Here is a 26,631-nt window from a genome sequence, read left to right on the forward strand (position 1 = left end):
ATTTAAGCCATAGATATGATATCAGCACAGACAACAGGTAACGTTACAGGTGACAGATTGAATAGTCACACACCGTCTAACTCCTACTGCTTACTGCAAGGTTGTGCCATGTCTTGGCCATCTGGCCAGTGATGTATATCGGACCAGTTACCCATTTATAGACCCCTGGACTGGTACACATAATGGAGATCCATGGAGATATGCTGTGAGACCCCAAATATGCTTACTCAATTATTCGGTATGTAAAAGTCCTATGACGACTATCACATCTGACATAATACATACAATCCCTTTTATTCCCAAACATGGAGATCCCTGTCTGACCCAGTCACACAAATATGGGCTGTCTTCCTCCATATATGGGCATTCCCACAAGAAGTCCTGTTAGATATGTGCTTAATATTGATGACATCAGGGATCTCTATATGGTCACCAGTAAGACTCCCGAAGATAAGCGAGATAAGCGACAGTCAGGTCACATGTAAAAATCGGCCTGATGGTGGTGCTAAATGGGACAGATCCATGTTGATGACATGACTCTAACCCCGCCTTGGAGTTCACCTGTGATGTCACAGTGATGTGTCACAGTGACATCAGAGCATGATGTCAGAGCGGCAAACCCATAGACCGTAAAAATGTGTACACATGTACACGACTACACATGGACATCTGTGACATTTCTCATGGTAAACTGCGACTAATTAACAACACATTTTAGGAGTTCAAATAAACATATGTCTATAAGAGTTCATATATATATACCAGTAAGACTCCCTAATCAGGAGATAAATGACTGCCAGGCCCCGGCTCTCCCGGTCGCTCCTAGCCCGAGTTACGACCACTTTTGCATCCGTTCTGGAGCAGCAGGAGTCGGTGGTCCCTGGGAATTCCCTGTGAACAGCCCTGTTGGGGTGTCATTTGGTCATTTTTGGCGGCGGCGCCAGGGGGTCACTGGGGGTCCCTGGATCTCCGGGGGTCCCTGGGAGGGTGGAGGTTGTGCTTTGGCAGGCAAGGACTGTGTGTGCAAAGTGTGACATGGATTGGGGCAACGGTGGCTGAGATATGAGTTGGGGAAAAGTGTGATGTGACGGACAGACTGACTGCCGGTGGAGGTTTTCATTGTAACTGCGACCTGACGGTTGCAATGAGTTCATAAACAGAGCCACTAACATTAATTCCAGTGGTGTAAAGTACATTTACTTAAGTACTGTACAGTTTTGAGGTATTTTTACTTTACTTAAGTATTTCCAATTTTCAGTACACTTCTACTCCATTATCTCAAAGGCAAATATTGTACTTTTACTCTACTACAATAATTTTGAAAACTTTAGTTACTATTACTTTGCAGATATAAATGAGTATATTATAAAACATACATCCACTTTAACCTATTCTAAACTTGGCTATTTGAAAATAGCAGATCTACAAGCTCACAACGCGTCGCGATTCGACGTGTTGTGAGCTTGTAGATCACAATGAGAGGAGAGAACGAGAGAGCTAGAGAGAGAGAGAGAGAGAGAGAGAGAGAGAGAGAGAGAGAGAGAGAGAGAGAGAGAGAGAGACTCTGATTGGCTGAAGCATACGTCATCATCTATTTCCAGCTATGGAGACACGCTACGTCATGCCGTTCTCAAGTTTGAAAATAGCCGCCTCCCCTTCCCCAAGCGAGAGAGAACAGAGTGAGAGACGGTCCGTCGCCCGTTGTTATTAATTAATATGGATTGGGAATCATATCCTCCTCTGAATACAGCATGTACAAGGAGCGAAAGTCCAAAAAAGGTAAGATAATTTCATTATGTTTATAAATGTCAACACAGTCGTGGCTGTGGGAACTTGGCTGGTAGCTAGCTGCTACAGGCTAGCCTATATGGCTAGCCCAGGCAGATAGGATAGCATGGCTCGTTTTTTTGGAAGCTTAGCTGTTAGATAATTAAAGCTGCAAATCTGTCTATTGAGGGTCCATTCCTTGTAGAAGGAGTGACAGTGGAAAAAAATGTAAGATAATCTTATGTTTATAAATTTCAACACAGTAGTAGGCTATGCTCTTGGGTCTGGGCTAGCAGCTAGCTAACATGCTATATACAGTAGCCTAGCTGTAGGCTGTAGCTGTATATGGCTCGTTTTCAATAGCAACTGAGAAACACACCAAGCTAACATTTGAGCTAAAGAGGGGGTCCACGTCGACCCCCTGGAATCCGGACTTTAGGGGGTCCGTGAAATTGCTTGTTTAAACAGTGTAAAAAAAAGGGGGAAAAAAAACATAGCCTACATTATGCATAGCATTATTTTAGGGTCATTATGTTCTGTATAGTAGGCTCTTATTAGTTGTGTATGGTTGATATTATTTACAGGGGTGTCACAAGGGAGGGAAAGTGGGATTGAGTTACTAGGGCCCAAGGTGGAGGAGCCTTAATTATTTTATACTTTAGCTATTGAAACAGCAGATCTACAAGCTCACAGCACTGCAAGCTTGTAGATCTGCTTTTTTTTTTAAACGTGGGGTCCCTGAAACAAAATATTTTGAGATGGGGGTCCGTGGCCAAATACATATAATTTTGGGGGTCCTTCACATGAAAAGGTTTGAGCACCACTGACATAGAAAATATTCAAAGGCACACATTTTTATGATTTTTCAAAAAATGCAGATCTACAAGCTTGCAGCGCGTGCTGTGAGCTTGTATATCTGCTATTTTTCAATAGTTAAGCACAAACTGAGTGAATCATTGTATCCAGGGCTCATAATTGTGCGACACCCCTGATTATATAGAAATTATGATCTGTGATTAGTTGGCTCAGTGGTCTTTAACGATTTTTAGTCCAAGAACCACTAGCTGAGAGATGAAGGGACCCCCCAGTCCCCAGTACATATTGGCTAAAAAAGATTGTGTTGCAGTTTAAACCTTTTCATAGCTTGAGCTTGAGCACAAGCTTATCTTGTTGTGCTGCTAGATCTGCTATTTTCAGCTAATGCACCCCTAATGCACAGAAAATGAATGCGAGGTGTTCAAAGGCACAGGTAAAGATAACATACTCACATACAATGCTTTGTCGAACAAACAGACAAAAAAATACATCTGTCTGTGCCCAAAGACCAAACTGAAGTGAACAAACTATGCTGTAGTGCTAATTACAATCTGCCACACCTGGCACAAATTAAAATTGTTTAACACCTGTTCTAAAAAAAATAGCCGATCTAGAAGGTCACAACATGTCAGTTATTTTCGTCTAAGGGGTTTGGTGTACAGGGGAAAAAGTTTAAGTATTGAAGGTTAAAATTCAGAAAATAAAACATCAACATGAATCCAATATGGGGGTCCATGATGATTACTTGGTGCAGCAGTAGCCTACTCTATAGAAACAGAATAAGTGTATCCAGCGTATCTGCACACTTCTAAACTGTCAATTTAAAATATGGGGTGCTGTGATTGATTAAAGGGATATTCCACTTTCAAAAAAACTTTTTGTCATTGTATGGTCTAATCAGGCTTGTATGAACACCCTGAACAGTTTTTAATTTTCTTCATTCAGTATTTAGATATTTGATGTAAATGTTACCAGGCCCTCCAGGCTCAGGGCCTCTCCCCACACATACTCATTGTAATTATTTGGGAAAATGGAAAAGATTAAATACAATAAAAACATATAAAAAATAAATGAAAAACGTTATGGAAAAATCACGTCCTGCTCACATATTAGGAGGGTAGTATGAGTCACCAGAAAAAAATAATGGGTGTTTTTAAATAATCTTTCGTGGTTAAAATGGAGTTTGAAGTTACAATGAGTGTGTGTGGGTAGAGGCACTGAGCCTACACTTTTTTACCATACAGCAACACTGTGGGTGGCTAACTTCAGCTTGGTGTGTCCAACCACCTGACAACCAGGTATACTTAATGAGTTTTATTTTCTTTCTTTTTTTGGTGGTGGTGAAGGATGGGGGAGCCTTGGGAATCCTGCCTGTCTAAGGTCCTGAAGTTACAGCCTCAGCTCCAGAAGATGAAGAATGTAATTTCCAGTATCAGTAAGTTGATTCACACATGTTTTTTTTCTTTTTTTGTAATGTAACTTCAATTTGATAGTGTTGCAGTTGTCAATTATGTCAGCTACTTTCTTTGTCTCACTTGAAACTTTACTTAATCCACGTGCCCTGTGTGAGTTCTGTGATGATTGGACAAATATTGGTTGCGACCGTCAAGTCGCAGTTACTACCTCCACAGTCTGTCTGTCAGTCAGTCAGTCACAGACGTCACGTGACATCACTTAACACTTTTCCTCTACTCATATCTCCGCCACTGTTGCCCCTATACATGCCAAACATTGCACACACACCCCTTGGCTGCCAAACCACAACCTCCACCCATTTCTCACTCTTCTAGCACCACCATGAGGCCCATTCTTGCAAAACAAATTTTTGGACACTACTCCTAACAGAATTTGCCCTAAAATCACGCAAAGCCGTACAGTCATAGCACAACTTCTCCCCTCATTTCTCTCTAGCGCCACAATCAGGCTGATTTTTTTCAAACACATTTCTGGACACTGCTCCTACAGATTCTGCCCTAAAATCACGCAAAGCGGTACACAGTATATCTAGACTCATGTCATCAACATGAATCTGTCCCATTTCCCATATTCCCTCCTGATTGGTTACCATTGCCTACTAAAGTTTGTGCATGCAACCTGACGGTCGCTTATCTCCCGGTTTTAGGGAGTCTTACTGGTAATATGTCTTGTATGTGTCTATAGAGTTAACATTACTCTAATAGACCCTCAGGTGAGGTTAAAATATGCACATGTCTTCCCGCCCTGTGTATCTTTGGTTTCTTCCTGAAAGCTGAAAGCCTCTGAGTTAAAAAGGCCCAATTGAAATACACACATTAATTACATAAAATCATCCCCTACACTTTTTACCATACAGCAACACTGTGGGTGGCTAACTTCAGCTTGGTCACCAGTCCACCCACCTGACAACCAGGTATACTTAATGAGTTTTATTTTCTTTCTTTCTTTTTTTGGTGGTGGTGAAGGATGGGGGAGCTTTGTGAATCCTAAGTAGAGTCTGCACACTGGTTACGCTCCATAAAGTTTATTGCGTCAACGTTTCGATCAAAGGATCTTCATCAGGACAAAAGTATCAGGGCATTCACACCTGCATTTAAGTAGACTAGTGCACTATCCACTGATAGGCTAACAGGTTAAGGGTACAATTGGTCACAACAGTAGATGATTGGCTAGCTTTGTGTGACACATCAGGGTGTGAACCCATCCAAGAATAAAAAGCAATAAATGATAATATTCCAAATATCCAAAGAGACAAAATAAAGTCATACACAATATACAAAATATCAATATATAGATAGGTACTACAGGTACACAGTGACAAGTTGCAGACAGTATAGGACATCATGCATGAAGTGGTTTAATACAGAAAGACCAATAGGGGGGTCAACATTAAAACCCTCCCAAATAAATATATAATAATAGAAACAGGCAGGGTGTAATGTTTCTGTAGCCATCAACTGATGGAGTAATGAGAAGGCATGACCATATATGGCGGAACCATATATGGTATAGCTTTGCAGCACTTGCTCTGTTACATGTGTCATGATGTGTATGGAGAACACTAATAGACATGAACACAAGAAAAAAAAACTCTAATGCCAACTGCCAGAATTCTAGACGAAACCCGAAGATATCTGCAACCCACAACAAAGTGTCCTATACTGCTGCACCAAGGTAGGGGGTCTTGTCACCGGCACCCTGTGGAGGACAAGAGGAGAAAGTAAGTAAACAATACAAGACAATTCAAATAGTAGTAAGGCCAAATAGGCAATAGCAAATGATGGACATTAGAAGGGGTAATCTACCCAGCTAAAAACAATAGGGGGTAATATACCCAGATAAAACCATAATGTTAAAAACAGTAGAGGGACCTAGTGACTTAAAGGAATGGCCTGATGTCAAAGGATTCATTTAAACCTTTTTTTACAGTATTTAAGGTGGAAATCCAAAAGGCTTCCCTCTTGAGGAGTAAAGAGTCAATGTCTCCCCCTCTAGGTGGCAAAGTAACACGCTCAATTCCTATATATTTTAATGAGGAGATGCAATGTTGAGCTTGGTGAAAATGTGCTGCCACAGGGTTTTTAAAGTCCTTGGTCCTAATGTCACTCCTGTGTTCTGAAATCCTAGTTTTCAGGGGTCTCAGTGTCTTGCCTATATAAGCTAGACCACATACACATTTAATCATGTAGATGATATTTGGTGTTGTGCAACTGATGACACCTCTGATCTTGTAACATTTACCTGTTGTAGGATGATTAAAGGTGTGACATTTATACGTAAAGCTACATTGAGCGCATCTGCCACATTTGTAATTGCCATCTGGAATATTACTAAGAAAATGTGTAGGAGTGACCTGACGTAGATGTGACCTGACCAGTAGGTTCCTCAGATTTGGAGGTCTCTTATACACAATGCGGGGAGGGGCTGCAAAAGATCGACCAAGAATAGGGTCCGAACTCAAAACATACCAATGTCTTCTGATCACCTTCTCAAAATGATGGCCCAAAGGAGAATACTGAACAAAACACTTGAAGTGTTGTTCTCTAGTTCCATCTGTTCTCTCTATGGGTTTTAGACAGTCTGATTGGGTACAATCATTAAATTTATCTGCGGCCGGTTGGATCCATTGGACAGGATAGCCACGTTGTTTAAACCTGCTCTCTAGATCCTTTGCATGTACCTGAAAAGTATTGTCTTTGCTGCAAATCCTGCGAATACGTTTGAATTGGCCCATAGGGATGCCTTTTTTTAGTGGCGTGGGATGGTAACTTTCACCATGTAGTAAGGCATTACGATCTGTGGGCTTTCTGTACAGGTCCATGTACAATCTGTTATTTTCTTTAATAACCAGAATGTCAAGAAAGTTCATACTGGTCTGATCAGAGGCTATGGTAAATTTCAAAAACTGACTCTTGTGATTCAGGAAAGCATGAAAAGCTGCCAACTCAACAGAGGACCCAGTCCAAACAAGGAAAATATCATCAATATAGCGTTTCCATAACCGTATGTGTGTCAAAAAAGGGTTATACTCTGGGTTCAAAATCAAACTACTTTCCAGGAGCCCAACATAGAGGTTAGCATAATTGGGAGCCATCTTGCTTCCCATAGCTGTTCCACATTTCTGTAGATAGAAATCATTCTCAAACAGGAAGAAGTTTTTTGTGAGTACAATTTCAGTGAGCTCTTTAATGCAGGTAGTGCTGGGTATACAATCTGTCCTCTGATTGAGAAAATACTCTATGGCCTCTAAGCCTCCTTGGTGAGGAATATTTGTATATAGACTCTCTACGTCGAGAGTAACCAAAATTGACTCATTATCTACAGTTTCTATGGTCTGTAAGACCTGAATGAAATCACTTGAGTCTCTCACATAGGAGGGGAGTGAGAGAACATGTGGTTTAAGAAAATAGTCAACAAATGATGAGATATTCTCAGTGAGGGAACCAATGCCCGATACAATCGGTCTACCAGGAGGGACAGTAGTAAATTTTTTATGAATTTTAGGCAAAGTATATATGACAGGTGTAACTGGACAGTCAACTTTCATGTATTCATATTCACTCTTGCTGATATCCCCTGTATCTATATACTGTTGAAGGGTGCTGTGAATATGGTCTTTAAACTCTGCAGTAGGATTCTTACTCAGTTTTACATAAAAAACCTCATTAGTAAGTTGTGCATGGATTTCATCAACATAAGCTTGCCTGTCTAAAAGTACAATGGCACCACCTTTGTCTGCAGACTGTACCACTACAGACAAGTCATTTTTAACTTCCAGCAGTGCCTCACGCTGTTGTTTGGATAGATTATTATTCACCTTAAGCCACTAAAGTGAGAAAATGGGAGAAGGTTGCCGAAGACTATGCCAAGAATGATGTGTACTTTTGGAGAAACAAGAAGAACCAGGATGAATCCGCAGAGACTGCGATGGAGAGCAGTAGCCGACCCCAGGCCCGGGCTTACAACACCGCCTATCGACGCATACAACCACGCAACTTCAGGCGACCCAGGGGCCGTGGTGGCTACACTTCATCACCTGGACCTGATGCTGACTCTGACTCCAGCAGTTACTCTCAGAGGAGCGAGCCTTTTTTAGACAACCATCCTCGGCCCCCGAACGGGGACCCAGGACGCCCGCCCCAAGGAAGAGGTGCAGGAGGAGCACGAGGAAGAAGTCAAAGAGACCCCCACTGGACCCGCAGCAGCCCACGGAATGCAATGTGATTAACTTATCAAGTAGGTCTCTTTCTGACACTTGTATATCAGCCCTCAGCAAAGGACTCTCATTTGTACCCACTACCCAGTGTAACGATTTTGAAACCTTAGTAGATTTCCATAAGTTTTTCAGGAATTTAAGATTGAGAGAATTTTTCTCTAACCCTAATACTAGGAGTGACATTGATGTATACGAGGTCCATCCAGATAATGCACAACCTCCAGTCACTTCCCCTATTACCGCCATTGAACCCAATATGGGCCCAAATAAAAGGTTTAAAAAGAAATCTACATTCATTCCACCTAGACATAGGAACTCGTCTATTGACACTTATTGTAGACTGGTTGAGCATGATGTTTCCCAGCTTCTAAGTACTAAACAGAAGCATAAGGTGAATAATAATCTATCCAAACAACAGCGTGAGGCACTGCTGGAAGTTAAAAATGACTTGTCTGTAGTGGTACAGTCTGCAGACAAAGGTGGTGCCATTGTACTTTTAGACAGGCAAGCTTATGTTGATGAAATCCATGCACAACTTACTAATGAGGTTTTTTATGTAAAACTGAGTAAGAATCCTACTGCAGAGTTTAAAGACCATATTCACAGCACCCTTCAACAGTATATAGATACAGGGGATATCAGCAAGAGTGAATATGAATACATGAAAGTTGACTGTCCAGTTACACCTGTCATATATACTTTGCCTAAAATTCATAAAAAATTTACTACTGTCCCTCCTGGTAGACCGATTGTATCGGGCATTGGTTCCCTCACTGAGAATATCTCATCATTTGTTGACTATTTTCTTAAACCACATGTTCTCTCACTCCCCTCCTATGTGAGAGACTCAAGTGATTTCATTCAGGTCTTACAGACCATAGAAACTGTAGATAATGAGTCAATTTTGGTTACTCTCGACGTAGAGAGTCTATATACAAATATTCCTCACCAAGGAGGCTTAGAGGCCATAGAGTATTTTCTCAATCAGAGGACAGATTGTATACCCAGCACTACCTGCATTAAAGAGCTCACTGAAATTGTACTCACAAAAAACTTCTTCCTGTTTGAGAATGATTTCTATCTACAGAAATGTGGAACAGCTATGGGAAGCAAGATGGCTCCCAATTATGCTAACCTCTATGTTGGGCTCCTGGAAAGTAGTTTGATTTTGAACCCAGAGTATAACCCTTTTTTGACACACATACGGTTATGGAAACGCTATATTGATGATATTTTCCTTGTTTGGACTGGGTCCTCTGTTGAGTTGGCAGCTTTTCATGCTTTCCTGAATCACAAGAGTCAGTTTTTGAAATTTACCATAGCCTCTGATCAGACCAGTATGAACTTTCTTGACATTCTGGTTATTAAAGAAAATAACAGATTGTACATGGACCTGTACAGAAAGCCCACAGATCGTAATGCCTTACTACATGGTGAAAGTTACCATCCCACGCCACTAAAAAAAGGCATCCCTATGGGCCAATTCAAACGTATTCGCAGGATTTGCAGCAAAGACAATACTTTTCAGGTACATGCAAAGGATCTAGAGAGCAGGTTTAAACAACGTGGCTATCCTGTCCAATGGATCCAACCGGCCGCAGATAAATTTAATGATTGTACCCAATCAGACTGTCTAAAACCCATAGAGAGAACAGATGGAACTAGAGAACAACACTTCAAGTGTTTTGTTCAGTATTCTCCTTTGGGCCATCATTTTGAGAAGGTGATCAGAAGACATTGGTATGTTTTGAGTTCGGACCCTATTCTTGGTCGATCTTTTGCAGCCCCTCCCCGCATTGTGTATAAGAGACCTCCAAATCTGAGGAACCTACTGGTCAGGTCACATCTACGTCAGGTCACTCCTACACATTTTCTTAGTAATATTCCAGATGGCAATTACAAATGTGGCAGATGCGCTCAATGTAGCTTTACGTATAAATGTCACACCTTTAATCATCCTACAACAGGTAAATGTTACAAGATCAGAGGTGTCATCAGTTGCACAACACCAAATATCATCTACATGATTAAATGTGTATGTGGTCTAGCTTATATAGGCAAGACACTGAGACCCCTGAAAACTAGGATTTCAGAACACAGGAGTGACATTAGGACCAAGGACTTTAAAAACCCTGTGGCAGCACATTTTCACCAAGCTCAACATTGCATCTCCTCATTAAAATATATAGGAATTGAGCGTGTTACTTTGCCACCTAGAGGGGGAGACATTGACTCTTTACTCCTCAAGAGGGAAGCCTTTTGGATTTCCACCTTAAATACTGTAAAAAAAGGTTTAAATGAATCCTTTGACATCAGGCCATTCCTTTAAGTCACTAGGTCCCTCTACTGTTTTTAACATTATGGTTTTATCTGGGTATATTACCCCCTATTGTTTTTAGCTGGGTAGATTACCCCTTCTAATGTCCATCATTTGCTATTGCCTATTTGGCCTTACTACTATTTGAATTGTCTTGTATTGTTTACTTACTTTCTCCTCTTGTCCTCCACAGGGTGCCGGTGACAAGACCCCCTACCTTGGTGCAGCAGTATAGGACACTTTGTTGTGGGTTGCAGATATCTTCGGGTTTCGTCTAGAATTCTGGCAGTTGGCATTAGAGTTTTTTTTTCTTGTGTTCATGTCTATTAGTGTTCTCCATACACATCATGACACATGTAACAGAGCAAGTGCTGCAAAGCTATACCATATATGGTTCCGCCATATATGGTCATGCCTTCTCATTACTCCATCAGTTGATGGCTACAGAAACATTACACCCTGCCTGTTTCTATTATTATATATTTATTTGGGAGGGTTTTAATGTTGACCCCCCTATTGGTCTTTCTGTATTAAACCACTTCATGCATGATGTCCTATACTGTCTGCAACTTGTCACTGTGTACCTGTAGTACCTATCTATATATTGATATTTTGTATATTGTGTATGACTTTATTTTGTCTCTTTGGATATTTGGAATATTATCATTTATTGCTTTTTATTCTTGGATGGGTTCACACCCTGATGTGTCACACAAAGCTAGCCAATCATCTACTGTTGTGACCAATTGTACCCTTAACCTGTTAGCCTATCAGTGGATAGTGCACTAGTCTACTTAAATGCAGGTGTGAATGCCCTGATACTTTTGTCCTGATGAAGATCCTTTGATCGAAACGTTGACGCAATAAACTTTATGGAGCGTAACCAGTGTGCAGACTCTACTTATCCTTCATGATTCTGCTTGTCTAGCACCTGGGCCACGGATGTGCGTGCACTATTCTTTTCATTAGCTTTGTGAATCCTGCCCGTCTGAGGTCCTGAAGTTACAGCCTCAGGCTCCAGAAGATGAAGAATGTAATTTCCAGTATCAGTAAGTTGATTCACATGTTTTTTCTTTTTTTGTAAACTTCAATTTGATAGTGTTGCAGTTGTCAATTATGTCAGCTACTTTCTTTGTCTCACTTGAAACTTTACTTAATCCACGTGCCCTGTGTGAGTTCTGTGATGATTGGACAAATATTGGTTGCGACCGTCAAGTCGCCGTTACTACCTCCACAGTCTGTCTGTCAGTCAGTCACAGACGTCACGTGACATCACTTAACACTTTTCCTCTACTCATATCTCTGCCACCGTTGCCCCTATACATACCAAACTTTGCACACACACCCCTTGGCTGCCAAACCACAACCTCCACCCATTTCTCAATCTTCTAGCACCACCATGAGGCCCATTCTTGCAAAACACATTTTTGGACACTACTCCTAACAGAATTTGCCCTAAAATCACGCAAAGCCGTACAGTCATACCACAACTTCACCCCTCATTTCTCTCTAGCGCCACAATCAAGCTGATTTTTTCAAACACATTTCTGGACACTGCTCCTACAGATTCTGCCCTAAAATCACGCAAAGCGGTACACAGTATATCTAGAGATCTGTCCCATTTAGCGCCACTATCAGGCCAATTTTTTCAAACACATTTTTGGACACTGCTGACCTTACGGTCACTTATCTCTCGACTAGGGAGTCTTACTGGTATCCCAACTTGAAAAAGCATTTTCTGTTTACTGGAGAGATGGAGAGTTCGCAAGTTACTATGAAAAGCTCCTCCGCCCCTGATTTCTCACATGCCCTCTTCTAGCGCCACCACAAGGTTGCTTTTTGCAAACAACATTAATGGCATCAATGGCATAGTTTTACTGAGGTTAGGATCCCTTGCTTTTGTTGCATTGCTAAGACAAAAATTTATAAAAATAAATCTACCCCCCATTGATTCGGGGACCCGAATACATTTGGGTCCCCATCCAGAATCAATGGGAGGTAAATTCACTATAATAAAATGTGTTTCTTAGGAATGCGACAAATACAAAAACAATTGTTGAACTTAAAGTTAAGTCTCCATAGCGTGAGTAATCAATAGAAAAAAAGTCATTTTGGGGGTGAACTATTCCTTTAAGGTTAGGTTTAGGCATAGTTTTACTGACGTTAAGATTAGGGTTAGGTTTAGGCATAGTAGCATTCACCAGCGTGGCCAGATGGTCACTTATCTCCCAATTAGGGAGTCATGGTTTTACAAATACGCACTAGAAACATGTTTTTGCGCTTCATTCCAGGCATTGAGCACCTGCCAGATCTACAGGGGCTTGTTGAGATGGTTGGGGACATTGAGACGAGCGGATCCAAGGTGTTGGCTGTTGGGGTGCAAGAGCTATCCAGGTATGTATAAATTAATTATGGATTTTACATTTTTGATGGTACGATTAGTCTGTCTCTGAGTAAAAATCTAGGTTCCACAAATGTTTTGGTATGCATTCATTTATTTATTTTTCACGACACTACAGATGCTTCACAGCGACCTTACACTTGTTTGTATGTTCAACATACATTTCACACTACAGTGAGAATATTAACTATCTTAACTATATCCCATACTACGTTTTGTGATCTGCTAGAGTTAGGAAGTGAATAGTCTCGCGTGGCCAGACGGTTGCCTCCGCAATTTGGTCAAATGCTCCCAGCATACAGTCTGGCAGACCGGGGAAGAAATGATGAGTGCGGAGATGAAGCGGAAGTGGAGCCCCCTCATCACTTCCGTTTCCGTCTCACATCACACACATTTATCATTATATAAATAAAAATCTTATAAGCATGTTTAGCTTGCTGCTTAGCAGAAATGACATTTTAAAATTAAAATATATTTTATTGAACGGTAATGCCCGTTTCCGATACTCGCCGTTCGGGAGCTGCTGTTCCAGACTCTATATAGCATTCAGAGATTGTGGAATAGTTGTCTGGCTACGCGAGACTAGGAAGTGAAGGTCTCACAGTGGTCTGTTTCCGTGGTCCACTTGAAGAACAGAAACATTGTGAAATGTGTTAATCATGGCATCTCTATTCACAGGCTGTGGACTCTGTGTCCTCGGAACTGGCAGCCATTCAGCACAGTGCTAAGGAGGACTACAGTCACCTGTTCCACCAGCTGTTTGACAAATTCTTCATGACTGAAGAACTGGAAGGGTGCAGTAGTCACAGGGAGGCATAGAGCTCGAGTGCAAACATATGCTGTACCCCACCAAAGTGGAAGCAATTCAAAGTAAGTTTACCTCACACTTGTGGGTTTTGTAAAGTATATTCAGATATATGATGTAACCAATGGATTTGTTATATATGGGAAATGTGTGTCTGATACATTGTGCAGTAGATGGTAAAGAAATGCAGCCAACAACATGATGTTGCAGTGGTGGGACAGTCTCTCTGAGCCATATTGGCCATGTATGTGGCTATGCTGTGTCTCAGAGTCTGTGCAGAGCCAATACTTTTTATTTTTATTTTTTCTCCTACTGACTGAGTGAAGGATCGAACGTGGGGAAAACATGTTGAATGTGCTTAGCTCATTACATCTTCTCTGTCTGCAGTCTTACGGTATGGCACCGAAGCTGGATGGAAGGCAGTGTCCGTGGAAAGCATCAAGACTGGTTGGACAACGCCGAGGTGATTCACAGCGAGGGAAAGAGCGGGCTGTTCTTCCTGAGAAGACTGAGATCGTTTGGCGAGTGCAACAGGATGCTACAGATGTTCTACCAATCTCTTATGGCAAGTTTTCTTTTCTGGAATAACGTGCTGCGGGAACAACAGAGTGGGTGACACCTTCAACCTCAACAGACTGGTGAGGAAGGACTCTGTTTTTGGGTTCTCCTTGCAGGGGTGGAGGAATTGGCCAGGGTTCAGGAAACTGGATACAATCTTGAACTCCTCCCACCCCCTCCACCTTGAGATACTCGGATACTGGAGTAAGAGACAGAGGAACCGATAGATTCATGGGAGAGACTGGGATAGTCCTTTGTGAATGTTGTTCTCACGTTATACAATGAGACACAACGGTCGTTTGGTAAGGACAACTTAACTTGTAACTGGAATAGTTGTTACTGTTTGTTCTTGTCCGGTTTAGCTGGGAGCACATGTCACTTCTGCTTTTTGCACTGACCAATGGACACTTTGCACTCTCAAGTCAACTTTTAAGCTCTGCGCTTGTAAGTAGTGAAGTATTATTGCATGTGTTTTATTGCATGTGTTTGACTTAACGGTGAGACACTTATGTAGCAGTGACTATTTTGGACACATTTGATTAGAGTTACTTTTTCTTGTTTGGCACTGCATTCATGTTCAAGTTTGTTTTTATTTTAATTGGAATAAAGACCACTTTGGACGTAGTTTGGGTTGTATAACTAAAATTGATCGTACTGTTAAAAGCACTTCATCCTCAGCCACCCTACAGAAAATAAAGTTTTATTGACGGAAATTATTGTTTTTATATCAATATCTGCATGTATACTGTATCTCATTTACAGCTCCAAGTGAGAAGAAGGTTCTGGAAAATTAAATCACAATTATTGCTCATTAATGGCTCAAAGTATATAGCCATTAGAGCTCTCACCTAGGTCTCATTTATAGCCATTATAGAGCTCTCACCTAGGTCTCATTTATCGCTCCTATCATCTCAAATGAAGCTACTCAATTATTGCTCATTAATGGATCCAAGTGAGATCTCACCTATTGATCCTAAGGAATTTTAAGAGCAATAAATGAGACTTAAAATGATCTTCAAATGAAACTCAAAGGAGAAACAAAGGAGAAACAAATGAGTAGCTTAGGAGCAATAAATGAGACTTAAAATGATCTTCAAATGAAACTCAAAGGAGAAACAAATGAGTAGCTTAGGAGCAATACATGAGACTTAAAATGATCTTCAAATGAAACTCAAAGGAGAAACAAATGAGTAGCTCCTTTCTGTCTCAAAGAGCAATAGATGAGCTAAAAATGAGCAGCAAAATTTTCCTCTGGGTGGCTACAGCGCCAGCCAATGTAGAGAAAGTGACGGGAAATGAGAACGGTCTCGCGAATGACTCACTGATGACTAGGGCCGAGACGATACCTAGACGAGCTCTGCAAGCTGGTAAAAATAGTATCAAAAAGGTTGACAAGAAGGGAGTGTGAGTGTTAGCGGGTGAGGTGGAATCTGAAGAGGTGAGCTTTCGGATTGTGGTGGGAAATGGGGAGCCCGATGTTCTGACTTCTGAGTGCAAGACATAGTTTATTTCAGAGCTTGAGAGCCAGGAGGGGAAGAGTCTAGGGCATTTGGAAAGTTCAGACAGGAAGGGTCAAAGTGATGTCCTGTGTAAGCTGGAAGGGGTGTGGCATTGGCATTGTGAGCATTAGCCTCGACAGACACATTCATAGCCTTCATAAGTAACATCACTTCTTCCAACATCTGATAACTTGCTGTTCATCCCAAATGATTTATTTATATTTTACCCACATCACAGCACCGTGTCCGTGACTGCCCATATTATGTGTTATTGGATGTTGGCACTGCAAACACTAGACCATACAATGCTGTGAGCAAACTGGGTTGGATTTTCTGTCATGGTCCTCAATTTATTCTTTATCTTTTTGTCTCCAAAGGAAAGTACCCATCACAACATGTAGAGTTTCGCAAATTTCAATATTTTACCACTTCTATTATGCCATTAGGGCAAGTTAGTCGCAAAAAAACGAAACAAAATTGCTTATCATAATTATGCGGATGACACTCAAATCTACATAGGTCTCTCACCAAGTGATGCTGTGTCAGTTCACTGAACAAATCAATGACTGGATGTGTCAAAATGTCCTTCAACTAAACAAAGACAGGACTGAGATTATTGTCTGTGCCAAGGAAGAAAGAGTGGAAGTTAGAGCTCACCTTGACTCTCTGTCTATGAAGGATAAAGGCAGAAACTATGGATTCAGAAAGAGAATTTAAGACTGCTTGTGAATGCTTAAAAAATGAACTGAAATGACACAACCCAAGGTCCTGCCAAAGTTCAACATCGCTTCAAACCTTTTCTGTTTGGAGGACAGACAACACAAGTCGCTAAATACAGAAAAAGAGATCTACAGAGATACTACAGAATCTGACCAACTGCAAGTAACCCCACGCACAACAAGAAGAACTTACTATGGGCTTTTACGTTTAATGAAGACCTGTTAAGCCAATTGTGGATATAGCCTAGTATTCTGGGCTCCATATTGTCTGTGATTTCCACTGAGGAATACATGTATTCAGTGCTGTGAACGTGTCACCTTAAAAACTGAGGAGAAATAGTATGTCATTGACAGCTTGATGACCTCATACACATAAACCCAGAAAATCACACCCACTCCCCAAAACAAACACAGTCACTAGTCACAAAGACATAAATACACACACACACACACACACACACACACACACACACACACACACACACACACACACACACACACACACACACACACACACACACACACACACACACACACACACACACTGAGGCTGCAACTATCGATTTAGTGATCACTCAAGCTATAATTTTTTCGATTAGTTGAATAAAACAAGAAATGTGTCTTGGAAAAAGTAATTTCTGTATAAATCGTTGCTGTCGGGGCATATTGTTGTGTTTTCTTTTTTTCGTAAATTAACTACTTGATCATTCTACATCGTCACACAAAAGCATCAAAAGTAGCAGATCGACAGTACAAGCTAAAAACGTGTCAATAATTAATTCACAATCAATAATTTTATAAAAAATGTATGAACTTTTAAATCGATTAGTTCACTGAACCCCTGACACACACACACACACACATGGACAAACACGGACAAACGCGGACACGGCATCAGCCATTCGCCAGGGGATTACCTTTAAAAGCGTTTGTGGCTGGTAAATCAGTTTCCTGCATGCTGCTCCTTCCAGCACGCTGCCTGCTGCTGCCGGATGCCAAGTGACCAAACTCAACCGGTCCGAGCCGTGCCTGCTGGGGGAGGGGAGGGAGGCCAAGCGCGCGCCAGTCTCACTGCCATCTTCACCACCAACAGTCCATGCGTGGGAACTGGAGGGTCGCTGTCACACGTCGGTTCCACGCTTCACTTCCTGTTGAGCGGCTGGTGGAGCGAGGCCACACTAAGTGCTGGAGGGCTGCTTGGGTCCACAACTCACTGCTTTAGCTGGAGGTCTGTCTGGTCGGCTCGCTCTCTTGACCTGCCAATTTCGGAGCTTAAAACCCCCAAATCTAGCTTGGCGTTCCTGCCCGTGGAATTCCCAAGGAGGAATGTCGGCGAACAGCACTGGGATAAATGTTTGAGTGGACGTTGGGGTGTTTGGGAGTGTGGGTTACTGTCTGTGTGCTGTCTGACTCTCTATACCCCCAGCCACAGGCATACCGACATGTCCAGGACCCTAAATGGATGTCTGACTGTTGGTTCACTGTCCTTTATGTCTGTCTTGAGGCCCTTCGCTATCAAATTCGCTATCAAATTGTTTCTTTGTCTGAAGGTTAAGTCTGTTTGTGTTTCCTTCTGTGTGTGTGTGTGTGTGTGTGTGTGTGTGTGTGTGTGTGTGTGTGTGTGTGTGTGTGTGTGTGTGTGTGTGTGTGTGTGTGTGTGCGTGCGTGCGTGCGTCTCTTCCCTGTCGGTAAGGTTCACTTCTCAAACGCAGCTGTGATCAACATGTCATCTCATCCGCTCTGTATGGAGTTGCACTGTTTTTTGTTTTATTTTTGTATCTCTCTCCTTCTTTGTGTGTTCAGTTCAGGCGCCCCCAGCTCAGCACGTTGTTGAGGCGCTCTCGCTGGCACGGGAGCTACGGAAGAGAGAAAGAGGGAGAGAGAGAAATCAAGAAAAGGGAAAAGAGAGAGAGAGAGAGAGAGAGAGAGAGAGAGAGAGAGAGATAGAGAGAGAGAAATTGAATGAACATCATGAGATACCAAACCTCGTTGCAGGCGAGGAACAACCAGGCGAGGAGATACACCCTGACAACCAGAGATAATGGAACCCCTGGTCTGCTGTGACCACATCATAGAATAATACACACGCACACACACACCCACAAACACACACACGCACGCACACACGCACGCGCACACACACACACACACACACACACACACACACACACACACACACACACACACACACACACACACACACACAGACAGCCCCACAGCCAATTTTGGGGGTGGTGGGCGGCAGTGGTGGAAAAAGTACTCACATATTTTACTTACAGTAGGTAGAAGTAACAATACTGCAATGTAGAAATACTCTGTTACAAGCAAAAGTCCGGAATTCAAAATGTACTTGAGTAAAAGTATGAAAGTGTTGGCATCAAAATCTGCTTAAAGTACAAAGAGTAAAAGTACAATATGTTTGAAAATAGCAGATCTACAAGCTCACAACGTGTCGCGAATCTCGCGATGCGACACATTCTGAGCTTGTAGATCGGCTCTTTTCAAGTAGCCAAGGTATAAAATAGGGCTAAAGTGGTTAATGTATGCTTTATAATATTATAATTAATACCTGCAAAGTAACTAGTAACTAAAGTTTTCAAATAAATGTAGTGGAAATGTAGTGGTACAATATTTGGACCCGAGATGTGGTGGAATAGAAGTAGAAGTATTGGAAATTGGAAATACTCAAGTAAAGTACAAATGCCTCTAAATTGTACTTAAGTACAGTACTTAAGTAAATGAACTTAGTTACTTTACACCACTGGTGGGCGGTGGGCACACATGCAGCCCCCTTCAGCTCCTCTCAACCACTAGGCTCTTACATGAAAGGGAATAAAAGTTCCCCTGAAAGCCAAGCGCCGCCTGTGACCCTGTTTCACAGAGCAGGGGAGAGGACTGGGCCACACGTCAGCCCTGCCACTTTGAAGTCTGTCTGATAAACAGGGTCTGCACCGGGGGCGTCAATTGGGTATGGCAGGAGTATGCAGCTGCCATACCCTGGGTCCGGGGGGAAAATAAAAGTTACTTTTAAATATAAATCCATGAATGTCTCTTTGTCTATCTGTGTTGGTTATTATGTTGTTAAATTACAGTAAAATAACTACAAATGCAAAGTTTAACAAAATGGCCACTTTAACAAGGTATTATAATTATATTCTCCACACTTTTATTCTCCCCATATTGACACGATGGTATATTCCCAGGTTCCGTAGGTCAGCTGCACAGGTGCATTGCATTATTGTTTAATTGTGGCACGTTTACTAACATGCCAAGTTTAGCTGCACTTGAACAACCGTTCCAGGCTGCCATATCCAGCCCAAAAAACCATAGAAACGAAAAAATAAAATGTACTTCTTAAAATGTAATGTATCATGCCTGTTGCTAAGGTATGGATGGCAACATGACTGGTGTTCGCGCACGTGCAAGACACCAGTCATGTTGCCATACCTTAGCTTTTTCTGAACTGACGCCACTGGTCTGCACCGGGATCCGGCTGAAGGAACAAGAAAACTTTATTTACATTTCAAAAGCGCCAATGCTTTGTGCGTGCGCGCGCGTGTGTGTGTGTGTGTGTGTGTGTGTGTGTGTGTGTGTGTGTGTGTGTGTGAAAGAGAACGAGAGAAAGGAACCCCTCCATGCCAAAAGAAAGAACCTGAAGAGGGAGGTTTTTGGTAAATGAGCAACGTTAACATAGTCTTCTGCGTTTGCTGTTTTTTTTTTTTTCTGTTGTTGTTGATGACTGCAGAGTATAGACCGAAATCAGAGGGGAAGAACTCTGACACAGAGAGCCAGAGTGGGGGTTTAATGAAGACACAGAAAGACTATAAGGATGGAGAAGGGAAGGGGAGAAATATCCCACAGAGAGAGAGAGAGAATGAGAAATTACTCACAAATGAAAGAGGCTGAGAAAAGTGAACTCCAGCAGAAAGGCATCAGAAAAAAGAAGGGAAAGCAAAACATCACAGGTCGAGAGAGAGAGAGAGAGAGAGAGAGAGAGACAGACGTTAAAGTTCACCAAAATCAAACATGGAGTAAGAATGAGCGAGGGCGACCAGAGGTATTCGTCGGTACAAAAGCAGACAGACGGTAAACAAACACACCCTGTCTGAGGTTTAGAAAGTTTCAACAGATTTCGGCGAGCCAAAGGCCACGGTTAAGTCTTATCTTACCTCACTTTGGCTACTGTTATCTGGACGTATCGCAGAAAGGATACACACAGGAGTTTGTACCCATGATAAATGGAAAAGCAAACGCATGCATGCGCCGAGATACCTGAACATACTATGTACAGTATGTTACCCGTGCCTCCTTCAATATCAGCCGTCCTCACTGCAGTATGGTACAAAATAAATACATCCTTGAACATTCTAGTGGTTATAATTAGACACCATGGCGAGACATAGCCTCGCTAATCAAAGAACAACTTATTAAATCCCATCCAAAGCCTTTCACCCAGTTCAAAGCATCAGTTGTCCTCTTTTCTAATTAGAAACCATCCTTTGTGTCTCCTGAGTAGACGGGGGTGGGAGAGAGGAGAGGAGAGGAGAGGAGAGGAGAGGAGAGGAGAGGAGAGGAGAGGAGAGGAGAGGAGAGGAGAGGAGAGGAGAGGAAGGCTGGTTCACAGGAATAATTGATTATAAAGCAGTGTCAAAGGACAGAATTACCAGAGATTATGTATACATTTGATACACTGACAGAAGAAGTTTGTGCGTGCGTGTGTACGCGTGCGTGCGTGCATGTGTGCGTGCGTGCGTGCGTGCGTGCGTACGTGCATGCGTGCATGTGCGTGCATGTAAAATACTAGAGGTTCGCGGCCCTTCGGGCCGCTCACATCTAGAGTCCATGCCCGCTTCTTTACTAAAAAAATTTTTTTTTTCAAAAAAAAAAAGTTTTTTGAAAAAAAAAAGTTTAAAAAATAAATAAATAAAAAAAAAAAATTTAAAAAATATTTTTTTTGGGGGGGGGGAACTATTGTGGCGGAACTATTGTGCCACAGCACACGTTTCCGGTCGGACATATTTGACCGCCGGACGCACTTCCGGTTAAGAACTCCGTGTGCCACGTGATCAGTCCTAGCCAATTGGACTGCTTTGGGTCGTCTGTATGTCGAATGCACCGTTCGGTCAGTTTCAAATTGTTATATAGATGGACTGGTTCACTCAGTTTATCCCTGACATTGCCAATGGAGTTAACCTCTTCACTGATTGAATAATGATCAGCTCTTCTTAGCTTTCAATGCTAAAAAGGGTTGTTTCCAGAGAGAATACCAACATTAAGTCATGTTACATTAATGCAACATACTGGTGATATGGCATGTTTATCACTGATAACAAATCACGGTATACTTTACATTACATTTTCCAAAGCATTCTGTGGTTTTTTGCGTTTCAAGGAAGCCACGGGATTCCATTCAGTTCCGTAAAGGTATTATAAATAACTGGCAGTGACTTAAGACTTGCTTGAGAATGCAACATGCGTTATTTTTTTTATTTACTTTGTTATTGGAGCTGTGTGAAGCACAGGCTCCCTATACGTGGCTGTGTGGGTCTGTGTGTGTGTGTGTGTGTGTGTGTGTCTGTGTGTGTGTGTGTCTGTGTGTATGTAGCCTGAACTTCCTAAACTTCGGCACGCTACTAGTCCCACAGTTTTGCCACCACACACTCGCGCCATATGTCAAATCGACCGGCTTACTCGGGAATCGTGGGCTAGTAACTTGCTAAGAGAAAGGTTCAATAGTTTAATTGATATTAATTTATTAGTGAATTAATTTTCCCCATTGACTTATAATGGGAATCGCAAAAACTCACATTCAATTATTTGTCTCTCGCAAACCATAGGGGCTAGAGTTTCAAGACTTGGAGAGGAGGTTCATAATGATTTCAAGGATTAAATAAAAAATAATTGTGTCCTTTGGCCGCATGGTGGCGCCATAACACCCCACTTTACGTTTTGGCCTGTAACTCTTGAACCGTAGGTCGGAAAATTAAAAATATTTTTTCCCTGGATTCCTTGGGTCATGACGCATCTCCCCATATAGGCCACGCCCATTTGCGCCATGATAGATTTTCCGCCATCTTGAATTTTCTCCAAAACACCCTTTTTCCTCCTTTTCCTACATATTTTATTCAAATGTCACAAAAATCGGTACACATGATCCACACACACACACACACACACACACACACACACACACACACACACACACACACACACACACACACACACACACACACACACACACACACACACAGCTCCACTTCACACGGGTGTGATTTTTTTATTTACTTGTGTTGTGTTTTTGTGTAAAACTGATAATTATTATTTATTCCAAAAAGGTCTGTGGGGAAAAGACTGATGTACTGTATGAATGAAATTCATACAAAATTAGTTTGTTTGTATGTTTTAATGACTGTGGAGAAAATGTAATGTCTAAAAATGGATAGATTAACAGGAGGATGGTTTAGGTCTATGTTTATTAATTAGATCAATGCGTATTGATGCCTACATGGCCTCATTTGTCTCCACTCGAGGTACGATGCATGCTGGGTATCATTCTATTAACCCACTGATTCGAAAGCCTACCATTCCAGAATGAATGGCACCATAGTGCCAACTGAAAGCTTACAGTGCAGTTAACCGAAATACTTTATCAAACACAGATTTCTTTATTTTGTTAGTTCGAGTTGTCTATAATATATCGCCGTTGTTGGGTGGAAACCTTGTATGTCCAAAACGTACAAGTTCGTTTTTTATCATTTAAAAAAATTAACTAAACTAGTGAAAACAGCCGATCTACAAGCACACAACGCCTTGTGCGACAGCCTTGTCTGATGAAGCAGGGCTTTACTTCACGAAAAAACGTACAAATTTGAAAACTTGGAGATACGAGGTTTCTGGCCGACAGTGACGATATATAACATTGGTCTGTCAAAGAAATGGAAAGCCACACAAGGTCTTTAAAACTGCAAATCCAAAAGTATTTAAAACTGAGCTCTTTGCCATCATTTGGTCAGTTCAGAGAAATGGTCCATTACACTTTCAACCGTCATTGCACCTGTTTTAATTGAGTAATTTTGTTTTGATTGACTTAATTTACTCTGATTGTAAAATGTAATGTAGTGGATTTGTATTGTTGTAGGGCTTGCCCCTCATCTGTGCTCCTGAGTATAAATGAAGGTGATGATGAGGTAAGATGGTAACACGTAATGTATGTACGCAGTTGCAAGAATCAAGGCGACACGTTTCATGTTAACTAAATGGGGCGAATAGGCTATGTGCTAACCTTATGTGTGACTCTTCAGGTATAGGCCAAGGATGCACCGTTGAGAAAGAAAGAAAATAAGCAGGATGGAAATCATGAAGTGAGGATTATGTATTATGTATGGAAATGGCAACATGGGACACCTTTAGATTGGCGTGATGTGTAAAATGGGGCAATAAAGATTGTGACATGTACAGTATATTCTATATAGGGCATGGTGTACAATTACAACATCATACATCACCATTATAGGATTCAAGATTCAACCACAGTATCTAAATATTCTACCAGCATGAGTCAGCAAAAAAGGCACAAACTTAGCAATGGATAAAAAGCTCACGATCCCTCTACTCTACTGATGCTAACATTATTTGTTTCTCTATCCAGGTGTAGCTTTCAACAATCCATTGTCTGTAAAATTATCCTGATGGCATTTCAGGTCACGCAAGCCATCTGTTGAATACCAACAAAAAAAAGTAATTTAGCCTGTTTCAACTGTGAAAGTGTCTGCTCAGTCTGTCTGTGTGCCTGCTACATCACCTAAGGACACAGAGCACTACTACTATTACTACTACTATTACTACCGGTACTACTATTACTACTAGTATTACTACTACTATTACTACTACTACTACTACTACTACTACTACTACTACTGCTACTGTTAATCCAACCACTGTTACTACTACTACCATTACTACCACCACCACTTACAGTACTACTAATACTAATACTACTAGTAAGACGCCTCAGGGCGACAATCGACCTCGCCCTAAAGGGTGAGGCTGCGCCACAGTGATGTGGATATCAGGGATCTCCATATATGGGCATAAAAGGGATTTGTTCCCCTGGCATCACAGGGATCTCCATATCTCCATATATGGGCATAAAAGGGATTTGTTCCCCCTGGCATCACAGGGATCTCTCTAACATCTTTAATATTGATGACATCAGAGAACTCCATGTATGGGCATCAAAGGGATTCTGTTAGTTTGACATCACAGTGAAGCCAGAGCGTGATGTCAGAGCAGCAAACCCATTCTGGTAGAGTGGTTCCCCTGAAATCACAGCAACATCAGAGCATGATGACATCATGACGACACATTTTTACGGTCTATGGGTTTGCCCGTCTACACGGACGCGGATAAGCTGTGACGTTTCTCATGGTAAACTGTGACCTTTGGTCGCAATTATCTGCCACTATAGTCAGTCAGTCAGTCAGACAGACAGACAGACAGACAGACAGACAGACAGACAGACAGACAGACAGACAGACAGACAGACAGACAGACAGACAGACAGACAGACAGACAGACAGACAGACTGTCTGTCTGTCTGTCTGTCTGTCTGTCTGTCTGTCTGTCTGTCTGTCTGTCTGTCTGTCTGTCTGTTTGCCTGCCTTCTAGGTCATCTAAGGATGCAGAGTACTACTACTAATTGTTTTTGCTGCCAAGGAATAACGATTAAAAGTCAGTGCTCCGCTTCAATCGGTAATGTTAAAAACCACAACCCAAGCCAGAAATCTTGGTGTACTCATGGACTCAGACCTGAATTTCAACAGCCTCATTAAGACATTTTAGAAAAGTCAGCCGCCTACTATCACCTTAAGAATATATCAAGGATTATAGACTTATGCCTCAGCAGGATTTGGAAAAAAAACTTGTCCATGCATTCATCTTCAGCAGACTCGAGTAATGCAACGGTGTCTTTAAAGGTCTCCCTAAAAATCTATCAGACAGCTGTGGTTGATTCAGAGCGGTGCTGCTCCGGTCCTCAATAAGACCAAGAAAGTGGATCATATCACTGTCAGTTCTCAGATCTTTACACTGAGTCAAATTATTGATTTCAAAATACTACTGTTAGTTTGTAAAGCATTGAATGGTTTAGGGCCATAATACATTTCTGAACTTGCATGTACCTGTACATCGAACCAACAAGACTTGGTTTTGTCAGACAGTGTGCTTTCTGTCCCCAGAGTCAAAAATACATTTTGCAATGCATATCTGAAAACAAACTCTTATCTAGCTACCGCTATAATAGCTATCTTTTACGGAGGTTTCTTGTGTTGCACTTTTAATGTATTTTCATATTCTATCTGTTTAATTTTGTCTCATTCTTATTTTCCTTTGTCTTAATTCTTCAATATCTATTTATAATTGTATTCAAGTCCTTTTATACACAATGTGTTTCTTTCGCACTTTTCTTAATGCTGTTAACATGTTTTTGTAAATCAGTTGAACACTAAATTGCCATGTTGAAATATGCTATACAAATTCTGTCAGTCTGTCTATGTCTGTTTGCCTGCCTGGCTGCCTGCCTGCTAGCCAGGTCAACTAAGGACTACTACTACTACAACTACTATCACTACTACTCTCAATCTGCCAGTGCCGTCTGTCTGTCTTTCTGTTTGTCTATCTATCTCCACACCGGGTCATGTCGTCTGGTAGGACAAGTTTAGAGACGCCCCGGGTTTGTGACCTGAAAGTGCTCTGGTCATTTAAGGACATAAAATCTGACTTTACTAGTTTGTCAGCCTGTCTCTCTGTCTGTCTACTAAGGTTGGGTAAAACAGAAAATATATCGAAACCGATATTTAGAGCCAATAACCCAATTATCAAGAAGTTTTTTTTCCTTATACAGGTAATTAAGGAATCGACATAAGATTCTAATCGATTGACCACTTAACCCTGCATTATACTTAACAAGAAATAATGAAAATAGCCTTATTCAAGCTCACAATGTGACATTTAATCATAATCGAGGCAAAAGTGTGACATAATAATCGTGATATTGATT

At 41.5% G+C, this 26,631-nt stretch overlaps 1 protein-coding gene and 1 long non-coding RNA gene across 2 annotated transcripts in view; one reads left to right on the plus strand and one right to left on the minus strand.

Annotated features, from left to right (window-relative positions):
- The window catches only part of LOC308302501 (low-density lipoprotein receptor class A domain-containing protein 4-like), a gene marked incomplete at both ends in the record, with an annotated part of 204,491 nt that extends 186,836 nt beyond the window's left edge, over positions 1-17,655 (minus strand). The window contains one exon of the mRNA XM_080746756.1: positions 17,492-17,655. Coding sequence (XP_080602882.1) covers positions 17,492-17,531 — 40 coding nt within the window. The remainder of the gene's footprint in view (positions 1-17,491) is intronic.
- LOC308303433 lies at positions 12,917-14,942 on the plus strand. Its single transcript, XR_013962991.1, has 3 exons — positions 12,917-12,986; positions 13,672-13,863; positions 14,186-14,942. It is a non-coding gene; the product is annotated as an uncharacterized lncRNA (long non-coding RNA).
- Positions 17,656-26,631: the final 8,976 nt, after the last annotated feature.

This window comes from Nannobrachium achirus (assembly GCF_963921795.1).
Source record: "Nannobrachium achirus genome assembly, chromosome: 2".
In the NCBI taxonomy this organism is placed as follows: Eukaryota; Metazoa; Chordata; class Actinopteri; order Myctophiformes; family Myctophidae; genus Nannobrachium; species Nannobrachium achirus.